The 10,484-nt window shown below is 34.6% G+C and overlaps 1 protein-coding gene across 1 annotated transcript in view; it reads right to left on the bottom strand.

Annotated features, from left to right (window-relative positions):
* Window positions 1-8,554, bottom strand: part of LOC117101200 (insulin-like peptide receptor) — a 28,446-nt gene extending 19,892 nt beyond the window's left edge. Inside the window, exon 1 of the mRNA XM_033241107.1 lies at window positions 7,742-8,554. Within this exon, the coding sequence (XP_033096998.1) occupies window positions 7,742-7,865 (124 nt within the window). The 5' untranslated portion in view covers window positions 7,866-8,554. The remainder of the gene's footprint in view (window positions 1-7,741) is intronic.
* Between the last annotated feature and the right edge of the window lie 1,930 nt (window positions 8,555-10,484).

Genomic DNA, 10,484 nt, shown 5'->3' with positions numbered 1-10,484 from the left:
ACCTTACTGAGTGCAAGATTGAACCTAGGACTTGAAAACTTGGGGACTGAAAAGCATTTAAGACACAGCTCCACACAAAAATAAAAAAATACAGGAAGATAATAACACACTAGCCCTTCAAAACTTAGTGCTCTACAAATTGGAAGCAACAGTTAGTGACCACCACAGACTAGCAGCTGTCACATTACATGACTAGAAGAGGGGGGGGGGGGTGTCATGGAACACCCTCGATGTAGTACAGGAAGAGGAAATGTACAGTAATGATAGTTCATTTAATATGACAATCTACTAAATGATACTGTGCAAATAAACAGCGATTGTTTTAAATATTGTTTACATATGTTTTAAAATAATCATAATTAACTGACTTTCAAATAATAAGAAATGCGCAATTTTACAGCAGAAACATTTGGAATACATCTCCTTTTTCATTTGCTGCAGCATTGCTTGCTTTGCTTGTTTACAAGAAGCACTAAATATATTTATTGGTTATGTGATACCAATGCTGGATTGTACTGTAGCATCTAATTGGTAATTGGAATTAACCTCAAATATTGCAAGCTATCTGTGATGACCTACATAAAAGCTAAAAACAGGGTCGTTGACTACATAATGACAACAGATAATTAATAGAATTTGACTCGATTATCGAAAAATAATCGAGGGTATCGCTCAAGAAAATGAATTGCTTATCTTCAACATCTTTAAATATCTGTCAGTGATTAAAAACTGCTTGATATATTATTAGGACAAGCATTTAAAAAATACATTTTTCATCGCTATGGTATAGTCTTGCTGACCAGGCATTTACAGTAAAAGATGTTCAGGTAGTAATTGCTACCCAAAGCAACTTACAGTATGAATTGACAGTATGAATGCCCAATAGCATTAATGGTCAGCATAATATCTAAATGACTTCAAATGACTTATTCAATCAAATGTTCAAGGATGACGCTAAGTTTGGTTATTTTTATATTGAACACAAAACTGATTTAGCCCTTTAATACAAATCAAATTTTACCAAATGATACAGTATTAAGATTAAGGATTAAAACAAAATTGAAATAGTGGTGAGGCCGACCTAAAAAAAGAATTTGTTTCCTGTCCAGCGGGCGGCCAAAAATATATCCAGTAGGGAGGGAGGAATTTTTTTTTTTTTTTTTAATAAACATGTATGCGTAACATGTATTGTGTTTCTATGTAACGGTATTTACCAACAGAATACGCATGCATGTATTAACACCAAACTGCAGTACACATAACAAAATTTACCACTGGCAAGTTCTCGAACCAAGAAATGGAGACAGTTCTAACTATTGTTTGTTTGGACATAACTTTATTATGCTGTGGAAGGCGTCAAAATTAGAAGAAAAATGAGAGATCCGAATGGGTCAATTCAATAAACTGACGAAGACAGACCCGTGGACCAAACAGTGTTGATCGTGCTTCTAAGCCTGACAAATATTTACAATTTCTGTATTTAGGTAGGCCCTAGGCCCGCCTAGCTAGCTATAGGTCTACACTAGGCCTAAATACATAGTAGTATCATGTTAAATTTAAATATAACACAAGACGGCGGCAGTTGGGGGGAGGGGGCACGTGCTGAAGACCCCCATGGGACATGGGCCCTCCGACGACCAGAGTTTGAATATCAGCCAAGACAGCATTATTCAGTACATGTTTTTTGTTGGATTCCTTGAGTGGTAAAAGAGGCGAAAACTTGCTTCGGCTACCCATTAGGATGACGAATGCGTTCCTTGCTGGGGGATTCTCTTGTGTGTGTTCGGTATTTCATTTCAACAGAATACGCAATATACTTTATGTTCCCAAATTCCATAACGGCGTCTATGACTTTATTTACGTCTACATCGAATGTGTCTGTAAGTTTAGACACGCGAACGTCAACAGTATGGCTAGGCTCTACCAGATGGCTAATATTCAGGCTAGCAGTAAAATCTTTAAAAAAAATCACGAAATGTTTTTCCTCTTGGAAATCTTGTTTTTTAGATTTTGAGTACAAACGCAGCCGCTCTTGCGTGTTCTTATTGATATGCAAACCGCCCATTCGCGTGGCAAATTCGACGCCGCCATGATTTGTACAGTGTGTGCCGGCCTAGGACGTCCTAACCTCAAGCCCTGTCCAGACTGGCCCCGTCCATTCCCAAGCACATGTTTTTTCATTCGCTTGTTGTGCAATAAAAAAAATATTTTCATTTCGTTTCATTTATATTTCGACTGTATATCATAGAACGTGTTATGTTATGGCCTCCTACTAGTATCGTATCGTCATCCAGTAGGCCTAGGCCTATGTGTGTTTCCTTGTCTCTGTTTTTATTCCGCACTTGTTTGTTTACGCGCCTAAGCTTTTTTACAGGTTTGTAGTGCGTCCTATGCTGCAGCAAAAACTTTTTTGTAAAATACTCTGCGAGGTAATGAGAGGAGACAGGAGAGAGAGATGATGGTTCGATGACCTCGGTGCCTCAGCCCACTGCCGCATCGCTGCCTGTAGGCCCCTAGATAGCTATGAAGCTTTACAGTAAAACATATTAAAATAAAGAAACAGAAAATATTTGACATACAAACAATGATCCTTTGGGACATAGCCTTTATTGTGGATCAAAATTATATGGTAGTAAAATACAATACGAAGTAAAGGTAAAGAACGCTTTGTACCGCAATCGGAAATCAATCAAGTTGAATGGTAAGTAGAACGGTTAAGTTGAAGTTTTGTGATGATCTACGCGCTCACTATCGCAGGCTAGGCCTACACCGTGAGGCTACAGTTCATATTTTTCTTTGTTAATAATAATACTAATAATAATAATAATATACAGTAAACAAACATATAAAAATGGGCATAGCCTTTATTATGGATCGTTAATAACCAAAATAGCCTGTGAGATGGGGAAATCCCTTTTTTATTTTTACGTTGCGGGTGTTTTTTTTTTTGTTTTGTTTTTTTTTTAAATCTACCCGGGCGATCGACACCTTTTTTTATTTTGGCCTGGTTAAAATTTAATACATACAAATTTTAAATACACAGCAAATATTTGAAAATCTTGTTAATTGTAATGGCTACTGTAAAGACATCTTTTTCCAGATTTTCTACAGTATGTTTACTGAAGTACTAGGATGTTTACTGTAATTGTTTTTCAAACTTACTGTAGATCTACGTTGATTGATACATGATAATTCATCATTATCTCATAGGTCTATCGATCATGTTCAAACATCTCTAAATTTCTTGCCGTTCAACGATGGTCACTGAACTTTATAATAACGGATATTCATAGGTGATAATTGTAAATCACTAGAATTTAATATTTCCTGTTTGAGTACTTCCTATTGCAGTCTTCTAACGGTCTCAAAGATACGAAAATCAAAAGGACCCGCCAGTTCTACTGTCTAATGCCCTGTCCAGACTAAAAACATATGACATGACTATTATGGTCATGATGACATCACATCAGTTTTTTGTTATAAAGAAAATTTGATAGTGTGGCCAGAGCAGTAGCACCACATCTTTTGTGTATGTGTGTTTACATTGTAATAGCATGTTAACATTTGAATGAAGCTGAAAGCGAGTACAATGAACAAATTGTCGTAAATTATTCGAAGTACATTATTAATTCTTAAAATGGTGTTACTCTCCACTTGAACAAAGGGAACATGCACACAAACAGGTATTTCAGCAGAAAGGTGCAAGGCATTCTAAATTCCAAATTCCAACCATAGCAACCATATTTCAAATTGCCTTAACCTTTAAATTTCACTTTCATTATATAGTGGGTAAACCCAATGCATTATTAGCATTAATATTTGATAACTTTACAGTATTACGACATTACTATTTTTACTATGTTTGTACAGTATACTACTGTACTGTATTAATAATACATTTAGAGTAATAGTATAGCTTAAGTTCATAATATCCCCATTTAAAATCAATATCTATAAAAATTATCAAAATTTAGCTATTTTAAAATATTGTTAAGCCTTCAAGATGAGCACAAGTGAATTAATATTAATAATCTTGAAAAAAACAGTGTTATACTGTTGGCAGCAAACTGAAGCATAAGGCCAAGGGTTGTTTACCAACCTCACTACTCACAATCACTCTAGGCCTTGTTTACAATTTTAAATCTGCTCATATATCCAAACAACGTACTTCAGGGAACTGAACTCAATACCTTCAGTCCTGATATATCCCCACTAGGCACAAAGGTCAACTATTTTAATATAACATTTCTGCTATTATTACTGCATAGAATGTATATTTATGAAAAAACAAGACAGGAAAGGTCATTTATCTATCATTATTACATTATACTGTCCCTGACCTCTGTTCGTTGGATCTCATTTCTAAATTCCAGGTATATATATATATATTACAATTCATCATTTATTTTTTTTCTAATGTAGACAAGTTAAATTAGATTTTTAAATAAAATACTGTCAAATCAGAAAGGGAGAAAAATCATTAACACAGTCAATATAAAAACACTGTACGATTGTCTTTAATTTTCTGGGCATACTGGTTGTTTTTGCTGAAAATTACCATCCCTAAAAATACATATAGGACACTGTAATCTGTACCATAGTACAGTAGATCTTAGAAGTAGATGCTAACTATTAGGCAATCTGTTATCTCCAAACAAATGTGCGATAGAATTGAATGAAATCTACTTAGGTTAAGATTTATTATGTAATTATCCAGCAGGAATATGTGGGAGGATTATTTGTTTTGCAAGAAAGTTGCAGTGAGGATAATCAATACTAAATTTAACTTGTTTAAAATAATAATTTAGTAGACATTTCGTAAAACCTTGAATTGAAGCCCAGTGGGCTTAATCTGGAGATAAAGCCCATCTCGAATTGAAGTCCCCTCTTTAGTTTGCAAAATTAGTGTCGAAAAGAAGTCATCTCAAAAAGAGGCCCATAGGCTTCTTTTCAAGATAGATAGGCTATTTATCGAGATAATACAGTACTGTACACCGTACATGAATTTCAGAAAACAAAATAAATTAAATACAAGCTTGGTTTATAAAGTAGTTTAGGTGATTTAATGCCAGATAAATACACTCCATGATATAGATTTTTGTTACAGTGGGTTTATTTATTGTTTTATAAGGCCAAAAAAAAAAATATACTTGTTTAGCGTCACCGCCCGAGCCTGATTTTCTAGCCGCCTATTTTTTTTTTTTTTTTTGGTAAAAAAGTGCTGAAATTCGACTAAAAAATGCCGATAATAGAGGAAAAACGATTGTTTTTTTCATCTTCAGCACAGGGAACCAGATGTGAAGTGCGCCACCAAGTGTGTTTTCTTTTTCTGCAGAAAAAAAATAGATTCCTCACACATGTGTGCCTTTTGACAGAAATCGCAGACAATTTGATCGTAGGCGTACATGTTTTTATTTGGTTCTTTTTAGATAATAAACAATGTTTTAAATATGATAATAATAAAGTACTATGAAGAAAAATAATATGTATATATATATATTATAAAATATATATACTTTACAGTAGTTTGGAACGATATCAGGAGTGGGGGTATCAGGAGTGGGGGTGGTGGCAGTGGCCTACTAGGACTACAATTTATTTGAAGCTATCTTGGGTCCAATCGTCCACACCAGTTGGGCCCAATCGTCTGTCGCCCAAAGTTTTCATTACGATGATCAAGAACGTATACTATCTAGGCCCTAGGCTAGGCTTAGATTGCTCACTCTGCTACGTATACTACTACTGCATAACAAAGAGAAAGCGACCCACGCGGTGCATTCTTAAATTTTACACACATTAGTAAAATGTATTAGACGATAACACGATATCACTGACTGAACGATCTACCACCCTCATATCGCAGTAACTACTGTACTGAACTAGGCCTAATGTTTTTGTGAACTAGAGTGCTGACAAGATGGCGGAGCAATGCAGAGTTATGTACCCGACAGTCGGCTGCCTTTGTATCTTCACTTGTCTTCAATTTGCATTCAAAGGGTACATTGCTGCATAGCCAACTGTTGGGGATATAGTACCTTCATATGACTACTCATACAACAGAAAAAAACGTCGCAACAGAATAAATGTCTACACACATACGCACACACATACATACTACACACAATAAAAAACAAAGGAAAAACAGTGAGAGTGATTACAATAGTTCCTATTGCATTACATGCATAGGAACTAAAAAGTCCATTTCAAAAAAGCCCATCAAAAAAAAAAAAAGCCCAGGGCTTTAATTCGAGGTTTTACGGTATAGTACTTGTAAGCATCTTTTGCTAAAAAAAGAAGATAAAAATGAAACAAATGAAAAAAATGATAACAATACTATGACCTACATTGTGTTTATAAGTTAACACAGAATGAATAATACTGCATTTTGTGACATGCATTGTTGTAGACTGCTCCTAGAATGATCATAACACACTTTGATCGAAATTGTGAGATTTTAAGATAGGACTAACAGACAATGCTTTGCTTGTCTGATGGATTGCAATTAAATAATAGATTGTATTGAAACTGACAGTATGATGCTAGCTTGTCTAATTCAATCAGTATTGGGCTGTTTTACTGACTGACAAAAGGTTTCTAGCAAATATATTTGCACATGTACATTCCCACCATCACCTGATCAGTTCCTTTTCAATAATATTAGAACTTTCTTAGTTACAGTATATCATTCTTATATTTATTTTAATTTATTTATACACTTATTTGTGAACACTATACTGTGAAAGTAATTTTAAGTGAACCTTGGTCCTTATTGCATTCAAAGTATTAAAAATGAATTTAATTTAAAACCAATTCTAAGACCACTGTAACATTAAATTGTATGCAATCAAAATGGGATATTAAATCGCACCAATTTATATGTTAGACTACTTAAGGCCTACAAATTTTACAATCATCATTTTAATCTCAAATTGAATGATACAGTAGCATACGTTTCAACCCTCCTGATTTGACTGGGAGTCTCCTGAACTTCCATGCAATCTCCTGGTCTCCCGACTTTTGTCAAATTCTTCCGAATTTCTAGAAAAGAAGCCCAAAATACCAAACCAAACTAATTAGTGGCTTTTGGGTACTAATAATTAAGCATTTAGAATGTGTCTATTTTGCCTAACCAGGGGTTGTGCACTGACCTTATTAACGACTTCGATGTACAAAGGCTTCCCTAGTATTACTGAGACTTCTAAAGAATGCATCCATGAAAAAATCTTAGATTTTTAACATTTTGGGGGTTGGGCGCACTCCAACAGCACCCATCCTGTCACCAGAATTTAGTATGTATGAACAGTACATATTTATTTATTTCTTCTTTCATCTCCACCAATCACAACACGATACTGTACATTCTATTATTGTACATCTTTTTTTTCTAACCACAGTGTTTTTATTCTGTATATAGGAATGTGTATTCAATAATAATAACACTCCACTACTCTCCTATCCCAGGTTTTCTCACTCTTGCTTCCATAGTGTGAAAGAAAAAAAGGGACATATTAATATTTATGACCAGTTCTAATTTAACATGCTCATTAATTATATATTTCATTTCATTTAGGCCTGGGACCGTTGGGTGTTAATAAATAAGTTAGAATTGTTTAGCAAAAGAAATTTAAAAAAAACTATAAAAACATTTAAAAAATACTCCAAACAAAGGTGAAAAAGATTTAATGCACCAACATAGGCCTAGCAATATACAAACATTTTGCAGTTGGAGGAGAGTACTTACCAACTTCCCTTCGCGTAACATTAACATCCCTTTTTTGAGCATGGCAATATTCCGAGCATCCTACAACCATCACAATGAACAGCATTAACCACGACGGGCTGGTTTTCGTGATAATTACAATCATGATGATTAGACATCAATATCCGAAAAAGTATCAGATATACAGGTAAATCTGAGTCGGAAGCTTAAAAGTTAGGCTTGACATTGACGAAACTCTATTGTTGTCAACATGCTGGCTCACGGGAGATCAGGCCGTGTTTCCCCTGTCTGTGTACCTCACTCGACGACGCTATCAAGATTTTCGTGATGATGTAGACGCTGCTGTAACGCAGAAGTACAATATTTTCCAAACATGAAACTTGATATAAATAATCGAAGATTACATATCAGTACACAATCCCGTATTTTTGTTATATCAATTATAAAACTGCAATACAATATCGAGTAGCCTCGGTGCACTGTGCAGCCACAGAACAATACTACTATTCTAGCGTCTCAATTCATCAATTCCCATCCATGACCATCATAGAAAAGCACGTCACAGACAGGCATACAAGGAACTCGGTTTTGCGACAGCGCGCATAAAAGAGCACTTTGACACAATGTGACAGATGGTCTATTAAAGCTAGCTGGCAATCTGTTGGAAACCTCAAAACTAATCACGTTGTACTTGGGAAAAAATATTATTTCAGCAAAAAACATTAAACGATATTCTCGCTTCCACTTATTGATATCGCTTTACTTGACTACAGGAATTTTCGACAGTATGACAGATTTCTGTGTTGCAGACGATCAAAACAACCTGATCGATAATACCGGTCTCTTCCAATATAAGAATAGGGATGGTCAATGATATTATTTTCGATCTTTATTCCCATAAATAAAAAGAGACTCGGGTTATTATACTCAAATGATGGAAGGATATTATTTTTTCTTTGAACTTGCAACTTCGATACATAAATCATATTATGATCAGTGATTTTTGAAATGTTATTTATAAATGGATTGCTCCATAGCTCAGATATCGTCAACAACTTAATTCTGCAGAATAGTAACCGTGGACGTTATTATACGGGATAGGTTTTATACATTTTTCCGTCTTGGTTTGTCGCATCAATTAAATGAGGAGATGTTTTCGCTCTCGGTGATACTGAATGGTTTGACTATATATCTTTTAATTCTTTACACATTATCATGCAAAAATTGCACCATTTTGCACATAGGCCTACTATTGATAAAGCAATGGTTCTTTAAATATAATACATTCATCATATTCATGTTTGCATTTTGACTTAAATACAAAAATCGCTATCTAATCATATGCCGGTTGAGGACGATTATTTATGCTATTGGTAATATTATTGTCGTAGGCCTGAGTCCTATGATAAACAGTTTAATCTGGTTTAACTTTTTCACACAGAAAAGTCTAACTTTTTCACACAGAAAAGTCTAACTTTTAAATTAATTATCTATTATTATTTTTTTTACTCTTAGATAGAGATGGCAGGCTGAAGGAAAATTAACTCCTATTCCCAATGGGATTATTATAATTCAGTATTATCTCGATCGATCCCCACGTTTGCCCCCCCTTTTTTTGGCCCCTCCCCCCTCCTTTTGGACATTTCTGGAACTGCCCCTGATACACAGGCAGTCGGTCATTATTATGGATCATGAGGTAACGATGGAATTATCTTTGTGCGTGAGGCCTATGTCCTCATAGGGATAGGCCTACCTTTTTTATTTTAATTTTTATGAAAGTTTAAGCAACAACAATAATTTCTACATACTGTAATGCCTACTTCTCCTTAGAGGAATCGTATCGATGCTATTTACTTCAAATAAATTGAGACTAGGGCCAGATAAAAAAACAAGGTTGACACCAGAGATAAGACCAATACAATGATTGTCGTAGCATAAAATTGTAATTTAAATTGCGAACGATCATGGGTTTATCGAGACCTATTCCATCATCATTAAAGATATAGGATATTGCTACCTTATCTAATACTGTAATACCATTTGAAAATTTTTAATGCTTAATTATCTCAAAAAATGAGAACAAGAACCAAATTTCCTCACTTGTTAGCGAATTTTTATAGGCCTATAGTGTATACTATTCCTACTACACTAGCGCACACTTAAAACTGGTAGGATTTTTCGATTTTCGTATGTAGTAAAACGACTTTACATAATTGAAAACCTAATTCTCGACCTGGGAATTAGGCCTATAGGAAGTTGATCATTGTGCTGCTTTGAATTAGCAGTTCATTAATTATCTTTTAATAATTTAATGTAGGCCATTCCGTGGTTTGCGCGCACGTCGTGTTTTACAGTATGTGGGACGTGCTGGTGTGATCCGTATGATGTGGTGTGTAGGCCAATATTTTATGGCTACATGACAAATTTATTTAATTTTAGACTTTGTTTCATAGTAAGAAAAAAATGCATTAATATTGTTTAACGTACAGTTAATACTCGCACCCAATGGCATCTCTGGAGTCAGGAAACACAGCAAGGGCACCAATTGTAATATATTATAGGGTCTATCGTTTGAGTGGATAAAAAGATCAGATCTTACTTCGTTAAAATTGTATTGAAGAAAAAAACCTTACCTGTACTGTCATTACATTTTCTAAATTCATGAAGGATAGGCCTATTACTTTTTGTAAACCTTCTAGATTATACTCAACCTTTTAAATATCCATAATAAATTGATGTAGTTGGCCTAATTTAATAGGAATTC

The sequence above is a fragment of the Anneissia japonica genome, unplaced genomic scaffold, assembly GCF_011630105.1.
Source record: "Anneissia japonica isolate Jap-2015-1 unplaced genomic scaffold, ASM1163010v1 scaffold1946_len758022_cov188, whole genome shotgun sequence".
NCBI classification, from domain to species: Eukaryota; Metazoa; Echinodermata; class Crinoidea; order Comatulida; family Comatulidae; genus Anneissia; species Anneissia japonica.
This window is presented reverse-complemented; position numbering and strand designations above follow the sequence as displayed.